The sequence below is a fragment of the Mya arenaria genome, chromosome 6 (assembly GCF_026914265.1).
Source record: "Mya arenaria isolate MELC-2E11 chromosome 6, ASM2691426v1".
NCBI classification, from domain to species: domain Eukaryota; kingdom Metazoa; phylum Mollusca; class Bivalvia; order Myida; family Myidae; genus Mya; species Mya arenaria.
The window spans coordinates 13,079,004-13,100,515 of record NC_069127.1 but is presented as its reverse complement, the minus strand read 5'-3'; the positions used below and the strand labels follow the sequence as shown (position 1 = coordinate 13,100,515).

General features: G+C 35.3%; 1 protein-coding gene across 1 annotated transcript; it reads right to left on the bottom strand.

Annotated features, from left to right (window-relative positions):
* Positions 1-297: 297 nt before the first annotated feature.
* LOC128238719 (beta-1,4-galactosyltransferase 2-like) lies at positions 298-21,221 on the bottom strand. The gene is made up of 5 exons (XM_052954894.1): positions 20,837-21,221; positions 8,078-8,292; positions 7,319-7,506; positions 4,300-4,422; positions 298-3,230 (listed from the first exon to the last, which is right to left on the bottom strand). The coding sequence occupies exons 1-5, from the start codon at positions 21,075-21,077 to the stop codon at positions 2,942-2,944; spliced, it is 1,056 nt and encodes a 351-aa protein (XP_052810854.1). The 5' UTR covers positions 21,078-21,221; the 3' UTR covers positions 298-2,941.
* Between the last annotated feature and the right edge of the window lie 291 nt (positions 21,222-21,512).

Below are 21,512 nucleotides of genomic sequence, written 5' to 3'. Positions count from 1 at the left end.
AATTTATTCCGAATTGGTGTTATTTGCCATATAATGCTTAGTTATACATTGGACATTTAAATAAGATTTAAAAACTAATGCCAAATCTACTTTTGCATATTGCTTTGCATGAAGATCAGACAATGTTTAAGAGTGTTAAAGCCCTTTTTATTCATATCAATGTACACTCAAAAAAAACGATCGATTCTGGACATTTTTTCACCGGGTCAATCGTAATAATATATACCAATTGAAACATGAAAATAATTGATGCATCGCATCAAGTCGGCGCGAAAAAAATAGAAAAAAACATGCATGTAGATTGCAATAAATAGTTTTTATTTATTTCAATGATCAATATGCATCTAACATAGTATTATATTTATCCTGTTACATTGTTCTTGTTTAAACACTATAAATAACCTTAAAAGTATTAATTATCTTCAAAAATAAGGGGGTCAATTGCCTTTTCCATGTTGACGTCAGCACACTCGGTATTCATGTTTAAAACGCCACCGAAATAGTTCTCAAAACTGTTCAACTTTTTTCAATACGCTTGTAGTCAAAGTCATTGCACTTTAATGCATCAATATCAATTCAAAACATAAAACGCTTTTAAAAGTGCAGACACATGGATCAGTCACCAAACATAATCTGATTATGTAACAATTATTCCGCAAGTCACAATGTACAGTACACAGGTCACGGTTCAAGATCACGAGTGTTTTCAAGCAATCGCCAAATGTTAAAAGGTTTTAATTCATGTTGATAGTGTTGGATGTTCAGAACTGGACCGGCAAAGAGATTATTCATTTATGTTCTAAGTGAGAGAAATGGAAATGACTATCGTTGAATGCTGCCCAGTTTCCAGCATTTGCGGAGGGGTAAGATTTTCACACCACATGAAGATTTTATGGTCGATTGTTTTTCCAGTGTCTTTATTATGCAGAGTGATGGGACTTTATAGGCGAGTGATTGTTGAGGTCGGTTGTTGGCGGACATTTGACAAGATACTTAAACATTATTTGTGCTTTTCCTCTGACATTTCAGAATAAAAAGTCCGTTTTCGCGGACGCATGACCAACTGACTGTAGATAAACATCACGTGGTCTACTATCCTAATGAACTATAATTACACGGCACCTTGTTTTGGACTGATTTGTATGCAAATGGCAGGATGAAAATCCGACAATACATTATGAGGGAATAATCTGGAATTTATTCGTTTGAATGACATTTGCAAATCAAAAATTAAGTTTTTGTCATGACTTACATGTTTTGTTTTATTTCTTTTTAAATTTAGTGAAATTTTTCATACGAAATACAAACTATTTGTATAAAAATAAAAACGTGTACTAAGGAATGTATACCAAACAATCGAATGAAGAGCTTTATATCTATCTAAGAATTTTATGAGTTGTTTTTGGTATTATTATTGTAGAATTTAAAGCAGTTCTAAGAGCAATTATTTTCATAATGGTACTAACCTTTATGTGTATGAAATAAGACACCATTACTTCAGCAAAAACAATCGTGGGCATAAATTATGTGCGGTATTGTTAACATCATCAGTCGCTTTAGCTTTATGAATATAAGTTCCAACACAAGGCACGTTCAAGTAAGTTAATAAACAGCATTTTAACGGAAATATACAAATTTACATCTACATCATGTAAAACAACAGCACCAAAAAACAGCAGTTACAAGCATTTGCCTAATATTCTATTTATTGGAAGAACAATTTATTGGCAAGATAACTATAAGCATGATTAATGTTTATAAAACAACAGTATTTATTTACTCGTCATAAGTGAAGTATAACTTAAAACATATATGGGAGTTGTGTCCCTTTAACCAGCCAACAATGAAACACTGAAGTACACCCCAGGGTCGTATCAGGATGTATAGAATTTAGCGAAAAACATATTTAAATGAAAAAAATAAGCCAATCTATTCCTTTTATGTGCGGTTCTTTCGTATAAAGCATACATTGATACAGCATAATTAATCATAGCTCATATATTTTAACTCATGAAATTATCTAGTTAAATAGATATTACATGGAAAGTTATATCATTACGGTCGAACTCCTAATATGCAAAGACAGCAGGATTTCTTAGTTTACAAACATCATTAGACCATAACATAACACTACATTTGAACACACTTGGTTTAAATATAAAATATTTCTTAAATGTATACTTCTTACTTTTTTCCTAATATAATATGCATTCATGTAGAAAGTGATACTCGTCATCTAATGTTTTACAAATATTACAGAGCCTTTAATTTCTAGGCACGTAAGACCATCTTTCAGTTGTCATAGTTAATCTAAGTGATGAAGTTAACACTCTTGTATAGTTTGTAACATTTATAATATTCTAACAGTTACTTATCTCAAAATGTGCAAATAAAACGAAATTATACGATGTATTACTGTGATTTGTTAGAATTGCACCTTAACAGGTCGCGCACCATTCGTTCATGTTTCATTGCGATACGTCAGCTCAACTTGATACTGTGTATTCCAAATACAGGGTTGACTACCATACAGCTCTTCATTTGTCATACACAGGTTTTTAATACATATGTGATGAAAGATCCTTTCCACGCACAATATAAAATAAACGTATGGAAAGTTAATCTTAGTTCTGGAAGACCTCCTGGCCCCAATTTCTCGAAACTTCTTAAGCTCAACAGGCTTAAGTCGCTTATTTCAATTAACCAAAATACATACTGAAAATGGATTTTGATAAATGGAAAATGGTTTATTCTGATAATCATACAGATTTTTCCAACATAATTTCTAAAATATTCTAGAAGAAGTAAATATAACACATTTTATAGAACAACAAAAATAGTGAGATTAGCTTAATCCTCTTATAAGGGACTTAAGAAGTTTCGAGAAATTGGGGCCAGATGCACAAAATGCATCAAAGTATTCGCAGTCTATGGTGTGAACCTAATAGTTCTTCCACGACACCATACGGATGATGTCGTCGATGCTGTCGGTATTGGACGGAGCTGGACCAACGTTGATCATCAAGTGTGTGTAATACTGCGTCCATTGCACTGATATGAGATTATACTGTATGCTGTTTAAACCATCTTCTTGATGAATATCTTTTGTCCGACTTAAAAATCTGTATTTTCGTCCCTCGACATCTTTTTCACTCGGTTTATGTTTTATCATCCTATAACGAGCTAATTGCTTGTCTTGTCGAGTAATTACCGCGTCGTTTAACATAATCCTGCAAAACGTTTATAATGTATAATATCCTTCGAACGGTTTTGATTATATGACATTAATAAAGGTCTAGATGAATAATAATATATGTCATGTGTTTCCGTTTCGGATAGAAAAATCCGACCCGAGGGCACCTGCGTTGCCAGGTAACGAGGCTTGCCGAGTTACCGGCCACGCAGCGTGCCCGAGGGTCGGATTTGTTTTTATCCGGAACGGAAACACATGATTGATATTTTTTCTAGCACACCTTAGATTACATTTTTTGTGAAAAAGCACATAAAAAAGCGCACTTTTGTATTTTCATCAAAAAGCGCGTGCGTTGATGTTTACTGACGTCATGGCGCGCACTAATTTTTATTCACTGCATACGTCAAGAAGTTCCTTCAGTATCACGTCTTTTGAGGGTTATTTTGTTTTGTTTTGAAGGTATATTTTTGTAAAGTTAATGTTTATGGAACTCATCTATTGAAATCTCATAATTATGGTAACAAAGAGTGTAAAATAAAAGAAATGAAAAGTATTACGTCACAGCGCGTGACTCATCTGGCATGGGGGATGCCAGATGGTGTTTTCCAGCACGGCTGAATTCACCGGAAATGCCTATCCTGTGTGCTAGAAATTGTTTTCCAAATGCCATATTTTAAATGATGCATGCAAGGTTACCTGCGGCTATGTCGTAATCCACCACCATGCGAGCAGAATAGCCTGTCGGACATTCCGCCGACCTCCGAGATGCGAGTATGGTTACCTGTAGGACTGGAAATCTTCCCCCGACATGCAATGAGGATTACCTATACATTTCACCGACCTCCGCAATGCGAGTAAGGTTAACTGTAGGACTGGTGATCTTCCTCTGACATGCAAGGAGGATGACCTATACATTTCGCAAAGCAAGTAAGGTTAACTGTAGGACATGTAGTCGTCCTCCGACATGCGAGTAAGGTTACCTGTACACTTTGTCGACCTCCGCGATGCGAGCAAGGTTACCTGTAGGATATGTAGTCGTCCTCCGCCTTGCGAGCAACGTTACCTGTATGGCACGTTTTCGTCCTCCGCCATTCGATGAAAGTTACCTTTTAGACATGTCATCGTCCTCCGCTCCCCAGCCCCAGTACAAGTTCGAGTAGCCGTTCAAAGCGATAAAGTCAGCCTTAGGAAAGGCAATAGCACCACCAACTAAATATTGGTACGGCAGCCTAGGAGATAAAATATATTGGTTATAAATTTGTATTACTGTACGTTATAGTGCATACAAAGAAAGGGAAAAAACACCACTATCGAAATACGATTTCGGTAGCATGGTGGTAACAGTATAAAACAAGTGTTAATTTCAAATAAGGATATTTTTCCAATTTAATTTAAACAAATTCGCTTAATAAATTTACCTGAATAGGAGTTTAGCAATATCATTTATATGTGCATATGTGAGCGGATCAAGTTAGGATATTGCGCCATTTTCTGTATCAATTAATTGATCTGGCTCATTTTTCTCAAGGCCATTTTACCAGTATTGACAGTCAAAAAATCAATCAAATAAATTTCACAAAATTTCTTTCGTATCATAAAACGTACGATTTCCTACCGACCAATTTAATTTCAGAGTATCGCAGAAATTTGGAAATACAAAACATTATCTTCAATGTCTTTATGCCACACCAAAATAATGTTTCCTTCCTCGTAATTATCGCACTTATAAAGATGTATTTTTGTGCGACCACACCAATATTTTCACCGCAAACCGAATCCGTTATTAAGCTCTTTTCAAACTGCTATACATTCGATTTTTTTTTCTACCCAGTTTAATATCGTTTTATAAAGGGGAGTAAACGTTGCATGGAGTGTTATGCTGTATATCAACCGGTTTAGCATTGGTGGCAATAAGTTCAAACAAAATGGATGCTTCCGGTTAACATGTTTTGTAATTTTCTCACTGAGTTGAAATGTTTTCTCACTAACATGAAACATAATTTTGCAGATTTTTTTGCAAAAGGCAACAGTTTTCTCAACAAATAATTATCATTTGATTGTGAAATGTTTGTCATGGTGATTAAAGCACGATTTACCGCTTGTCCAAGATTTTTACTACGTTCTACTTCAAGCCATTATCTCACTGAAATAAAATCTTTACTTCGAGGAAATGTTTGAAAAAGTCAACAGCTCTCTTAACAAATGCTTATCATTTGACTGTGAAATGTTTTTCTTGGTGATTAAAACACAAGTTGCATCTTGTTCAAGCTTCGTACTTTTTTGGCTCAAAAGGCCTTTATGTGGTTCAAGTCGTGATGCTCTTGACTGGAATTTAACTTGATAATGTAGAAGATGTTCCATTATTTGGTCTGAAATGATGTTTCAAAATCACTTTTACCAAATACTGACAACAAAATCAATTGCAAACCAAAACATAGGTAGGCCAACTTTGAAACGTGTATTCTTTTACATCATAATCTGGGATGAATAAAACAACAACCGACCTAAAAAGCATTCTGAACCCCAAAACTGAACATTTCGCTGGGCACATAACATTGCATTTACAGTGATTTCATAACAAAATGAAATAAAAAAGAAAAAAAAAGATAATTATGTTTATGGACAAAATATTCGTTTTTTAAATTTCCAAAATCAATCATAGTAGTTGTCTAAATATAGCTGCTAATGATGTTGTGATGGTGATTCAAGTAGATAAGTTGTTTCACATATTTTCCTAAAAGCAATTTATTATCTATAACAAATGCTCGCCATTCTTAAAATATTTTATAATAATCTAAGAAATTTGGTTTATCCAAATCTGTGCTTACTCAAAACGTGTACGTAAATAGTGCGTATAAGAACAAATTTCCTTTGTCCAAAAGGGAAAATGTTCAAAATAAGGTTCAAATGGATTAAATTGCAAATATATTGAATACTTACTTTTTCGCTCTTCGCTCGTTTTTAGTTTTATGAAAAATGACAAAATTGTATTTTTTTCGCTTGCTCGCCCCAATGTTTTTCGGCAAACATCCGAGGAACCAAAAAATAATTGGTGTAGCTTTCATAAACAAAACTGTGTTTAAAAAGGGAAACTGTGCTTTGTTTGTTATAAGTAATTATAATAAGGTGTATACTAGTAAATATAAGTTATTCTAGTTATAGTTGTGATGTAAATTGTGTACCTTATTACGTGTTTAAGTAGGTTGTTACATATTATTGTAATCGTTAACGCTTTATTGGAAGAGGTTTGGGAACATTTGTTTAAACCCCAAGTAAACTCGTGTTTTGCTGACTGTTTCAATGCGGAAGTCTTAAAGGGGCTGTATTCCGTATGATAAAATAGCGAAAAAAAAAAAGAAAATTGTCGAAAACTGACATAAACATGGCATCGATGTGTTTATCATTTAATTAGGTTTAGCAGTATTATGTATTTTTCCATTAAAATAGATTACTGGGTATGTCTACCAGGTAGAATTCATACCTTATGCGTGATTGGCTAGTCGGTGTTATCACGTGATATTACCGAGGTAGGTGTACAGCTTAAGAATGTCACGCGATTAGAATAAGCCGTTGTAGCTCAGTGGATACGACGCTGAACTGCAATTTTGGCGACACAATTGTTTTACATTTTAGTTATTTTTACTACAATTATGATATCAAAGCGTAACACATTCTATTAGATAATTGTCCTGAGATTCGTTACAGAAAAAAACAACCTTTTTTTGGTGCCAATCTGGTGTACAGTCCCTTTAACATGTATTTATAGATTCATTTTGATGTAGTTGTATATGACGTCTCTGTCTCTCGTTTTGCGTCTGTTAGCCTATGCAGTTTGCCTCTAATCAAGATATGAGTTAACACATTCTATTAGATAATTGTCCTGAGATTCGTTACAGAAAAAAACAACCTTTTTTTTGGTGCCAATCTGGTGTACAGTCCCTTTAACATGTATTTACAGATTCATTTTGATGTAGTTGTATATGACGTCTCTGTCTCTCGTTTTGCGTCTGTTAGCCTATGCAATTTGCCTCTAATCAAGATATGAGTTAACAATGTTGCTACTTGGCTTCTCGCAATAGCTTCCATTGTATTGTTTGAGTCTGATTGTTTCTCCATAATACTTACTTATATTTGAAAACGTCGACAGCAGGGGACATATGTTTTGGGCTATCATCACATAGGTAGATTATACGGTCATCTTCAGGAATCATGTCCACATCGTGAAAGATGTAGCAATCGCAATCCGACATTTTAGACACCTCTAGGAAAGCTGCGTTCATCACACGACCCTTGTTAAATGTTTGATTCCCGTACTGAAAATGAATAAATACGTTTGTACACAATAAAGTGATAGCCATCAAGTCGACTTCAGAAAATAACCGTGAAATGTGGTGTCCGTGAGCTTTATTAAACGTGAGCATAAAACGGGTTTTAGATTTCATCTTTTGGCTACTGAGATTGTTTCTGTAGCTTTTCATATAAATATTTTAACCAAGATAGGCGAACGTTTTTGACATAGAGATTGTTATGAAATTTATGTCTAAACCTACAGTTATTTTTAACAAGTATTTGCGAAAATAGCACACTTTGATAGTTGTATTACAAAAAACAAATTAAACAAAACTCACTTTAATTGAATGAGTATCTAAAAATACTTTTCGTTTTGTATACCACGCTTTTTTGTAGGTAACACAAATACAAATTTGAATCATTTAATGCTGTAATTTGATAAAAAGAGTTGAAACTGAGATTGAAATTTGACTTGAGCATTTTCGTTATATTGGGGTCTGGTAATGAGGTTTCTATTGTTCATACATGGCATTTTGAACTAAACAAACCAAGGCCAAACATAATAATAGGTGTCTAACCTCACGTAGTTCTTACCTGCTCCGCAACGAAGATGTGGAAGTGTACCTTCTGCTTCACCAAGATGGGTACTATACTTTGGAGTAATATATGTAAATGTTCCTCTCTGTTTCTGAACGGGATGATGACGGCAACGTGCTGAACGGGGTTGCATGATGCAGGCTTCCACGTTCCATTTGAAATGAACGGGAAATCCAAGTTATCTTGGGATAACGAAGGTTCTAATCTGCCTTCTGAAACAGTCAAAGAGTAAGGTGGCTTATGTGTCCGGTTTAATTCTTATTTTTCATACATTACATATTCATGAATATATACATTAATTATTGTAGTGTTGAATTCAATGCGTATTCTTTGACACTAGATAGCTAAATGATATATTATCGTGAACACAAAAATCAATTTCAAATGATGCTCCTTGTTGTCAAAGCCGTGGCGACGGTTATTAGTAATGTTTAGTCAATTAGCGATTTCAAAACATTATCATTCCGTTTTATATAAAAAAAATGACTGTTTTGTTGTTATCAGCACAGCGTAGAATGAGAAAAATATTTGATACATCCGATAATCTATATTGTTATTTTGGCATTTTCTCTGCTAACATAATTTATTCACCCTGCTAATGCCTGAAATTTTGGCTTGTCCCTGTTGCTGCCGTTGTATTAATGCGGTTTAATACACATCTTTTTACACGATTCTGAAGAAATGTCAAATATTTTTCATATTTGACTAACATCCTAATTCTTTTTGGAAGCCAGCGTTATAGAATATGTGACTGTCTGGAAGGAGCAACATGACTTTGTTCAATTATTCACGTACAACAGCTAGTAATATGCTAAAGTCTGGTCTAATGAAAATGGAACTTTTGATTCTGTAAGATATCTGTAAGATTATCTTTCAAATATTCTCCAAATGTAGGCGCGACTCAGCTTATTTGAAAACCTCATTTTAGATCCGTTTTCATGAAGTATATTCAACATTAACGATACCAATATTACAGATATTGAATATTTTGGACGAAAATACTAAATTTGCCTTCAGCATTTAGAGCGCAAAACAATCGCCTAAAAGTCGAACCATTTACTTTGTAGAGTGTTTTTTTTTAAGTTTTCAGAAATCAAAACAGATTACATTGTTCAGTAAGTTCCTGTTTTGTATTGTATGTTATCTTTGACTCATATATTAAGATATATTTTGTGTGTTAAATATATTATTTATTGTATTTCCATGTTTCCAGTACAATAATACAAACCGGATAAAGCTTACATTCAAAATCCAGTTTAGCATTTGGCAATATGTATATTTTTGCCGACGTGAACTACATTGAATGAAGTATGATTATTCAATTTGAAAATCTGTTTTTGTTAAGTCTTTATTTTCAAATTGTGAATTATCATTAAATAATTGTTTATTTCAGATAATCGTAAATTCAGTTTGTCAATACAGTGTCTTTTGACAGCGTTTAACAGCAACCCCCGCCCATTGTTAAGCCGGGTTGAAAGCAGTTTAATCCTTCCACGAGTAAAAACATTGTGTAACAAAATGAAAGAAAAACACCATGAAGTTTTGGTGGCATTGGCATTATTTTTCATGGCAGTAGCGTTTCACCAATCTACGGTTGCTGTGCGAATATAAAAGCGCCACAATATTTGTTGGCAGTCAGTCGGAGTCAAGCATTTGTTTAGAGCAGAACCACGTTATGTTCGATAAAGTTATAAAGCTGAGAGTTTTAACTGAAATAATAACGATAGTAACATTATTTAAGTCCTGCTTGATATAACAAATACTCAGTAAGCATAAAACTTTATACAATTTAACATTTATTCGTATTTTTACAAACGTTCATTTTAGATCAAATTGATATGCTATAGAATTACAGATCGTGTACTGATAAAAAGGATAGATAACTTTATTGAGCAAGTAGGGTGACTTCTGTGTGTTATTTCGTTTAGATTGTTATACTAGAACAATAGAACGTGCGCACCAGCGAAATACGCAGTGTTTAGTGACCCTTAATACATAATTATGATCTAAATACATATTATTACCGTATGAACATTTTTCACAGAACTAGAAGCCGGAAAAGAACGGGAGCTCGAGAGCGATCCGGCGAACGAGAGGTGGCCACTGCAGCCCATACGGAAACGCAAATTCTAATGGGCGAGATACACATCCTGACATTAGCGAACCAGCCCAGAGGCAAATGTCAGCAATGATGTCGGACATGGGTGGTGTTTTGAAAGTCGTGGTCACCGAGCTGAGGGTATTTAAAGAGGCCCAGCGTACGCATGTGCTAACGGAAGTTCAATACATCACCGAGTGGTATCAACCAATGGTGGGACCGGAACTGGTGGTAGCCGCGCATAAATACAGATGGGGAGCTGATGCAAATAACTCCAATTACAACCGGCGGGATGAGGTTATTAATCCAGAGCATATGAGAGCCCGCCATATTGACCACAACTATGGCGTTCAGAGGCCCGACCGGCAAATAGCGTTTGAAAGACAGAGAGGTGACACGCGGTGAGAGACGGGCGTCAAAACCAGCCTAACGTTAATTACCACCATTTAAGGGGAAAGAAAACTGGAAAGTCTGGTTGACAAAGTTTGAGACCATTGCTGCCCGACATGGCTGGGGCTACACAATTTGTTGCCGAAGACTGAAGGGCAGGTAAATGATTTTGTATTTTCACAGATATAAACGGACGTCCGGAGTGATTACGAAGCCGAAGCCCAAGCCGGGGAAGTTACAGGCAGATACCGCCTAATTGAAACAGAACAGCTGCTTTCTGTTACATTTAGCAGACGGTATCAAAAACAGGGCGAGATTGCTGACTGACTTTATGTCCGAATTAAGACGGGAACAAATATATTTGCAAATCAAGTAACCTTTGTATTATTTCTGACAGGTATGGTGAAAACAACGATAAGGGTTGTTTTAGATGTTATACGCATAATGGGGAAAGTCAGGTAGACAACGTTCTTACATGGTACAATAACCTTCAATACTTAAATTGTTTTAGTACATCTATAAAACGAAAATTCCAACCACACCTCATCACGTTTTAACTCACTGTTGGAGATGCTGAGCAGGGTGAAACACGAGAATGTGAAGAGTTTTATAGATGGAATAGAGATTATAAACAATAGTTTTTAAAGGTCATTCAGATTTATATCAATGACTTATCCGAATCACTCCTCAACACGATGGGACATACGGAACATAGCATTGCAAACTCAGTGTCGTTATTTACTAGTATTCAACGTCGCGTGTGGACTAATTCCTAGAAGATTAAAGAAGAAACGTGGTAATTTTATTGACCATTCACATTCGGAGAAGAAGGTACGGTCCAATAGAGAATGTAATGAAAAACACTAAAATTATAAGGAAGCACTCTCTAGAACTAACTGCAAGAGATCATCAGCAAATTTTGAAAAAATGAAGCGCTGTAATACAGACTATAACATACCAATGTTTTTTTTTCTCTGGGAATGTCAGTGGTTTATCTAAAAATAGATTGGATTATTAAATACATTTTGATACTATATTGTAATTAAACCTCGGATTTCATGTCAGATTAAGATAAAAATCCCATTAAAAAGCCTAGAGGCAAAGATTGAAAAAGAAAAAGCCTGTAATCCACTACAGAGAAGCCATCTTTAAACTAGTGACCACGCCGTTTCGGGTAACATGTACATCAATATTGATTCGGATTTCGCCAAAATTTCACAATTGTATGTAGCCAGTTGTATTATGAATGCCAATCATTCACCTGTTTTGAATTATGGACAACCGTTCTAACATTGATTTAACCCTCTCTGGACCTTCGCGGCGTCATCACCACACAGCAACACCCCATCTGATGGGCCCTAGGAATAATGTCGAACATAACATCAATAAAAGCAGTGATACCAAAAATCGACCAAATAGGACAGGCCCTAGGTAGCATCACATTGTCCACTTTTGACGACACAATGAGTTCAGTAGAGGCGAAGGCCATCGACATTGAAAAATCATGCAGTTTCGTCATTGACGAAAATGACGCTCGAAAAACAGAGGTCAACTTTATTCAGAAACAAGTAAACCAAAAAGATATGTTCTGTAAAAGTGCCGAAACTGCGATGCATTCTGATAAAAAAGCAGAAAAAAAAGCCAAAGATGAACTCCTTGATACGAAAGCGTGGTCGATGAGAGACAACCTTCTGTTCTAAGGAATATAAAATTATGTGCCCCTGGAAAAAATGACAATTGCAAAGAGCTCGTTAAAGACCTTATCAAGTTAAAATCTCAGCTTGGCACAGACAGCATGATTTTCGGCCGTGTGTTTCGGCTCATTTTTATCTTCAAACATTATGTTTTAATATAGTTGATTTGAGTACCCCATCGAAGATCTTTTGAAAGAAATATTCTCAAATTTATACGATTGTCAACTTGGAGAATCGGTTTATCCTGCATATAGAAAGTTTGATGTTGTACTAATTGTGTCTTTCTCAATACTGTTAATGTCTATGTTTCCCAGGGTTAAATTTTACAGGCCAATAGGATGCCCAAGAAGGTATCTTATCTAAATCACCACTGAGAATAGGTGGCGCCTTTCCTGAATCCTCATCACTAATGAACAAGTTAGTATCATCGGCAAAGAGCCGAAATAAGCGTTGATACCAGGAACAATATTTTCATATGAATAGGAAATAGCAAGGGACCTAGAATAGAACCCTGAGGTGCAGCTGCACTTATGTTATTCCATTCAGATTGCACACTCGGAAGAACAACTCTTTGCTTACGACCCGATAGATATGAATCGAACTAGGATTTTTGAATACAAAATACACCAACCGATTTAAGTTTATGAATCAACCCAGCATGCCATACTCTATCGAAAGCCTTACTTATGTCACAGAATACTGCCCTTATTTCCTTGCCACGATCGTGAGTAGATAATTAAGTTAAAGGTCGAATCGCCTCGTGTAAGCCCTGAATGGAGCGCGGTCAAAATATTATTGCCATGAAGATAGTTGTTAGTATGTTGCAATATCACTCTTTCAAACACTTTTCTTATAGTACTTATGAGAGAAATGGGACGATGGTTGTTAACAAGGGAGGGGTCGCCGAATTTAAAAATAGGTGAAGCATGGGGTTCCTTCCAAGAGGACGGAAAGACACCTTTTGATAAAGACTGGTTAACTAAATAGGACACAGGGGTGGACATTTCTTTTGAGAGTTCACGAAGAATCCTTTATTCATACCATCCGGACCACTTGCTTTGCCTTTTGGTAAACCTTTCAGACTGCGAGTCAGTCAAAACGGGTGCGGAAAAATCGTCGATTAATGTCTGATCTCGAAAAAAATGTTAAGGAGATCCGCATTCGAATTTGTATCGACTATGACATCAGTGCCGGATCTTTACCGGGGTATCGCCTGAGCAGAAGAAAAATTGAATCGTGCTTTGCGATAAGCTCGTTTACGTCGGTGACTATACGTTCGAATGTTGTTTTCAAACCAGGGAGGTTCGTGATCTCTAATGAGAACATGTTTGTTCGGTATACTTTTCAAGATATCTGTTATTACTGATATGATGATAGAAGAGAAAATGTCAACACCATTATCGCAGAGAGATTCCCAATTGACACCACGCCGATAGCAATAAGGCTACGCCTTCTGTCCCTACGGCAAATACGGCAGACTATAATAATAAAGAAGTTATACTTGACAATGAGATAAAAAAAAAACATGGTATTAAATAGCAATAAAAGCAAGTATAACATTAACTTAGTTAATTATTGAATGCAATGTTTGATTCAGGTGGAAATAATTTAATGTCTAAACTTTATATTAATTTATTTCTAAACATAACATCGTATGTAACAATAGAAAGGCAGTCTCAAATGTAAAACTCAAGTTTAGGGAAACAAAACATGTATTAATTTCCTTTAATAAAGACAACAATAAACGACGTGTGTCTAGATCAAATGGATTTTGCTGTATTATCTTCCTTTCTCCATTTTGTACAAGTTTAATAAATTACAAATATTGAAAAAATAACGTTATGTTTCTCTCAAAGAAAATATGTCCGTATTAAATGAAATTCAAAACTGTTCTAAAAAGCAACATAAGAGCTAGAAATGATCTAAGTCGTTATTAATGCACAGGTTCATACATTGATTTGCGTCATTGACGATTTTATGATTTTGTTTCATCCATATGCATATACTTTTGTGACCTTTAGCTATATGATATTAGATCTTTGATACATTTAATACAAAAAAAATGTAACTCAAATTAACTTAATTGTCTTTTTCACTTACAGTGTGTCCAAACAAAACTTATATATGCTTCGGATTTAAAACTTTACGCACAAGAAAGAGACAAAATTTAGAATAAGAATAAATCGCAAATTGTTGTCAATATTATACACTGATACTCATAATGATATTTCTTGTTTTAAGACTAATGAAAAATATACGAATATTATGTACGGTTACATAAAGATATTTTGAAGGTTGAAATAGTCTACTGAAATGTGACTTTGTTCTCAAACAAATGAAAGCATATTTGAGCAGCATTAAGGTAAAATATCAGTATTTCTGATTTCCTTTATTGTGTTTACTATCTTAGATATAAGAAACATATGTTTTGTTAAATGAATAAAAAAAAACAGCGTAATTACGCCACTGTTGATTGTTGGAGGTCATGGCGGATAGCAATGGGCATCTGATAAGCCCCGCCTAATCTGGACGCTGATTGGTCAGTCGGGTATAAACCGGCCAGTTTGACTGACAGGCCGCGTTATGTTAATTATAGTTGGCAGCCATACGGCTAAGATGGTTGAAGTCACCTTCGTCGAAAAGCCAATTATGGCGAAAAGGAATGAGGAATGCTTTGGCTTTTAAAAACTGAGACCTCCATAGATGGGACAATGGAATCTTACATTTTGGTCAAGAAATTGATCCGCAACTCCTTTACAATAAAGCCAAATAAAGGTGATTCAGTAAAATTAGTAGGAGAATCAATTTTTTATCAAAGGAAAAACTGCTCACATATGGTTCGAATTCTTGCAGCAGACGTCGGATAACTTGCATTGAGGTTAAACTCGCCTGTAATAAGTATGTCCTGGATACCGGAATCAACTGCCAGATGAATGGAGTCGGGAAATTGAGGCGTGCTGGGTCGTTGTCGTATATGGTGGTCTATAGAATCCACCAAATAGTACATGTTTGTTAGCTTTGACTAGTCCGACCAATATACACTCAACACCAAGGATCTCAAGGTCGAGCCGTCTTTGAGGGAAAATCTTCTTCTTAATATAAACTCCGCCATGATTATCATCTCTGTCCTTCCTTTCTGGTTCCTTTTAAGAATCAAGGAGAATCTCTGATGATTGGAGATCTTTGTGAGGCCACGTCTCAGAAAACGCAAGAATATCGAAATCTTAGAGGAAATACACATATAACGTTTGGTAATGTAAACAACAACGTCAGTGATAGCCTGAATCTAACATTGTACAATCATTTCATGTTGAGTGGATACTGTCCATGAGGCTGCATGTTAGACTCGAGAGAAACAAAAGTATCAGTAGTATTGTCAGCATGATAAGGTGACGCCTAAATACAGAAAAACAACGCAAAGAACCATCGCCCGGGGATGAGAGGGAAGCAGGGTTATGTTAAACCGCAAAAGTTGAGAGTTTTAGAAGAGAAATAATTAAAAGACCGATAGCGTATTCTATGTTATGTCGGCGAGCAAATATTATGTGGACAAAACTTGAGTGTCTTATTTAGATGTTAATGAAAAAAGCATGTGAGAACCATGTGAGAAATCAGAGTTATAATAAAGCTTAGCGTGAGCAATGTGTAAACGGTAAACATAATGAGGAATAATTTATCTTTACGTGGTCACTACATCTTTATAGGGAATAAAACAAAGCAATATGAATTTGTGACGCCTCTACCTAAAGTATTCTGCATTTACATCCGTGAAATAGATACTGTATTTATATCAACGAGTTATAAAATCAATGACATATTAAAAATCAAATTGACATAATACTTAGCACAGTGTACACATTTTAAGAGAATGAAACAGTACAACACCAGGGTGTAACGCCGACACCTTCAATTAACCGTCTATTGTATCAAGTCTTTACTAAATACCAAATGTACATCATGCTAAACATAGCGTACACGAGAGGAACAAAGTTTGAAATACCGTGCATTTCATTTCAATGTAATTTATCCACGCAATTCTTGGCATACTGTGCATTTCTAAAGACATTTTCACAAAACAACATGATTTTGAGACGTGTTCATCTTAAAGAAGCACTTTTACTTCCAAATAAGATGTATCTCAATTAATACAATTGTTTTAATTAACCGAAAAGGATGAGTAAATATAAAAACAATGGCTATGAAAGATGCCGTGTTTAATTTAAAAGGAATTTGCAGAAAACACGGTATTTCTACCTTATTACTTGATAGTTAATCACAACAGTTTTTATAGCACTCACCGATCATATAATATTCGTGCGTTTTCAGCTATTAAATACACGGTTGCAATCTTGTATCAGTAATTAATATTTTCCATAAATGCATTATTTAGTGAGTAGTTTAAGGCTTATCACTCAATATTTATGTTTGTTATACATGTGTATGCATTGATTTTAAATACGAGTGTCACTTCAATACAGTATTTAATATGAAGGAGTTATTAAACAGAGTCTAAAACATATTGTTGAACTTTTATGAAAATGAAACAATAAAACATGTTTATGTGACACCGATGCCTTGAAATAGACTGCTTCAACGACTTTTTTGAAAGCAAGTCAACATAAATTCGTAAGGTAGTGACAGGTATTGTAGCATATTAATGTTCAATGGTTAAACGCAAAAGTATACGCGACATGTTTAAATGTATCATAGTTGGATTAACAGGTGTATCTTCTGACCAGTGAACTAGTTTAAAGTAAGTGCACTACACTGATCAACAAAAGTTATACACCGATTCCCTCCGCAGTTTTAAAGGTATTAAGGCAATGCTTGGTTTCGATGCGGTGGGAACGGTTGCTGCGGCTTTTGATTATGATAGTACCGTCGGAAGTCTATGTACTTTCATTTAGCTTCATCTGTGCCAGCTTGCGTGTCTGAGAGCAGAGTTGGCTCCTCGATTTCGTTAGGTCTTGGTTGATAAATACACTTTTATAGCCTGTGTTTTGAGCTGCGTTTTTTATTTTAAAGTTTGTTTCGAGCTCTATAACTCACGAGCTCGATTATAATGTCCCGAGGTTTAGCGCGTGTTTTCAGTGGCGTCATGCTTCCAGTCGCGTTGGCACCACTAACGATATCACTGAATGACAAGGCAGTTTGATGTTGCGGTGTGCCAAACCTATGGCAAAGATCAATTTCGTCGAGTGAAATGCCAGAGCCGACACCTTTGGCGATTACCATTAGACTTGTATAAGTATTTATCATTTCATTGGATTCGACAACCCCACGGAAGTGCAAGATTGTTTTAGTTTGGATTTTTTAACAACCCCAACTGCTTTCATACCTCGATAATGACATCAATTTCGCAATTCATTCATTAATAAGCATACTACATGTGTTTCTTCAAAGTCAATATTCAGCTTCACTTCCCACTTGCTAGTCCGAACATTAACGTATTAAAACAACATTTTTACTCAGTGTTTGAGTAATCAGTAGCCATAATATTCAAGCAAATGTCCACTCTAAACTTTTCCCTACTCCGCCATGACACTGGAACTAACTAACTATATCCCTACCTTACATCAAACATCGGCGTGAAACAGGGGAAACAAGTTCCAGTCTGATGATTTTATTTTTCATGAATGACATATTTTCAAATATTAATCATACTATTTCAGGTATAAGCCCAATCAATGATGTAAAATAATATCTGCTTCTATTTGCCAATGACGCTGTTATTTTTGCTCAGACACCACACGCCTTACAATCAATACTATAAGATCTCATCTTGGGTTTTTCTTTTAATCTTCATCGAAAGAAAACACAATATGACTGCTGGCTATTATGGAGCGGTATTGATTTCAAAAATGAAATTGGCAATTTGTTTACATTTGAATGTTTGATTTACAATCTCTTACAATACATTCCATTCATGAATTGTTTAATTCGTTGTAATAAAGTGTTATATCGTAATTTACCTTTCGTTTTCCATGTTTATTGAATATTCATTGTCTGTATCAGGCTAGCATAGTTCAAGATGTTCCAAACCGCTATGTGTCTAACGCCTAACGCCAAACTGCAATACGCTTCACTGAATTTCGATTACGAAACTAAAAATGTAAATGTCAACTAAATACTGAAATGTTCTCTCATTTGAAATGGAATGGTCATAGGCTATCAACATTTCTTTCATTTCAGTTTTCAATGAATTTCTATTGAAGTTAAAATACAGTCGAACCTAGTTGGCTCAAACTCACATGTACCGGCGAAAATACATCGAGCCTCGGTCAGTTCGAGCCAAGCGGGAATGCTTACATTCAGAAAACAGAAATCGGTCCTTAACATCAAGTTCGAGCCAAGGAGAACTTCGAGCCAAGCGAGTTCGATCCAACGGGGTTCGATTGTTTGTAAAGAATCAAGCTGAAGTTTTGTTTTTCTTTTCAATTGTTTGTATGATTGACAAACCATATTTTAAGAATATTATCATGTAATCAAATATGTTCCTGCTTCCGCCTTGAACACAGGTTCATTTAGCACATGTATTTTTCCACTTTATCGTCTCTCTTACTCGAGAAACTTAGTATAGCAGCTAAATTCATTTGATAGCCAGCATATTCCGCGCCATGCACTGACAGATATTAATGATTTATGTTTGAACAACCCCTGTTCAGGAACTACTTATGGTCCTTCCTTTCTCCGGAGATCATAATTTAAAATCGTCTCCAAGAATAACTAAGATTCCCGGAGATCATAATGTATAGTCATCTTTGGGAGATACTAAGATTCCCGGAGATCATAATGTATAGTCATCACTGGGAATTACTAAGATTTTCGGAGATCATAATGTATAGTCATCACTTGGAATTACTAAGATTCCCGGAGATCATAATGTATAGTCAACTCTCTGAATTACTAAGATTCCCGGAGATCATAATGTATAGTCAACTCTGGAAATTACTAAGATTCCCGGAGATTATAATGTATAGTCATCACCGGGAATTACTAAGATTCCCGGATATCATAATGTATAGTCAACTCTGGGAATTACTAAGATTCCCGGAGATCATAATGTATAGTCAACTCTGGGAATTACTAAGATTCCCGGAGATCATAATGTTTAGTCATCACTGGGAATTTAATACTAAGATTCCCGGAGATCATAATGTAGAGTCAACTCTGGGAATTTCTAAGATTCCCGGAGATCATAATGTAGACTCAACTCTGGGAATTTCTAAGATTCCCGGAGATCAAAATGTATAGTCATCACTGGGAAATACTAAGATTCCCGGAGAGCATAATGAATAGTCAACTCTGGGAATTACTAAGATTCCCGGAGATCATAATGTTAAGTCATCACTGGGAATTTAATACTAAGATTCCCGGAGATGACTTAACATTATCTGGGAATTACTAAGATTCCCGGAGATCATAATGTATAGTCAACTCTGGGAATTACTAAGATTCCCGGAGATCATAATGTATAGTCAACTCTGGGAATTTCTAAGATTGACGGAGATCAAAATGTATAGTCATCACTGGGAATTACTTAGATTCCCGGAGATCATAATGTATAGTCAACTCTGGGAATTTCTAAGATTCCCGGAGATCATAATGTATAGTCAACTCTGGAAATTTCTAAGATTACCGGAGATAAAAATGTATATTCATCACTGGGAATTACTAAGATTCCCGGAGATCATAATGTATAGTCAACTCTGGGAATTTCTAAGATTCCAGGAGATCATAATGTATAGTCAACTCTGGGAATTTCTAAGATTCCCAGAGATCATAATATATAGTCAACTCTGGGAATTTCTAAGATTCCCGGAGATCATAATATATAGTCAACTCTGGGAATTTCTAAGATTCCCGGAGATCATAATATATAGTCAACTCTGGGAATTACTAAGATTCCCGGAGATCATAATGTATAGTCATCACTGGGAATTACTTAGATTTCCGGAAATCATAATCATTATGTATAATCATCTCCGGGAATTGCATCCAAGAATCCCAGAGGTCATGATTTATAATCACCACCGGGAATGATACGGCGTTTCCTTGACTTCTGTTGACGTCAAATTTCACAAACAGTGGCAGATCAATTTTGAGCTTTTTACTAACGGTTAAGACAACTACACCAGAACATTTTAAACGCAGTTGTATTATTTTAAATGTATTATTTACATATAGTCATGTTATTGTCCCTTGTTGGTAATTATGTGCTAGTAATTGTGTGCGTCTATGTTTTGATAGTTTATAGTGCGTGCCTTAATATTTGTCTTTGACGTCAAACAAAACGTCAAAATTTTGACTTTGAAAAATTCATTTTCTTATTAATTTGAATTTTAAATTTTCAATCTCAAGTTTCTAGTTTTTAACTCCTTTTTAAACTTACAATGTGTCAAAATCAAACGCTTATCGATGTATCACTTTTTGAGCTATACCCCCGTCCGTTTTCCCACAGAGACTAACCTGGGTGATGGTTTGAAGATGAACATTGTCTGTACATATACACAAAAGCATGATGGTTAACTTGAAATCAATATGTTAAGAGTATGCTAGTAGAGGGATATTTACTGAAATCCTTCCTCTCACTGCAGCAGGTCTTCTGATCAGTCACGTGGTCACTGGCGTTTCCATCTGGGCTGTCCTCACATAGAATCCGTGTCCAGTTTGACCGAACAACCGCGAAATAACCCGAGACGAAGTATGGCATTTTCAAATATACGATTAATGAACAAAATAAACATATCGATAATCCCAATGTCGATAACTTAATTTTCCCTCTTTTTAATATACGTTTCACATTTAAACACATATTTTTGCACGATGTTATACTACAGTAATAGTCACGTTACGTCCTGTTAAGTCCATTCTATAATTGACGGGTTTACTTGATTTTTGTGTACATGAAAATATAGCCCAGTCGCATGTTTAACATTTTACCCATTTACGCTATACCAATGGGTTTTGTGTGTGAATGGGAAACTTGATACGTGTAGCCTCAATACCTATACGGTTACTTCATACAACTAATGTGAGTTTAAAGTGGCACCCTTATTCAAAATCAATAAATGTATAACAAACATAAATTTTGAGCAATGACCCTTAAACTATTTACTAAATAATGCATTTATGGAAAATATTAATTACTGATAACAAGATAGTAACCGTGTATTTTATAGCTAAAAACGCAAAAATATTAAATGATTGGTGAGTGTTTAAAGATTTATTGCGATCTTCTAATGTCTCA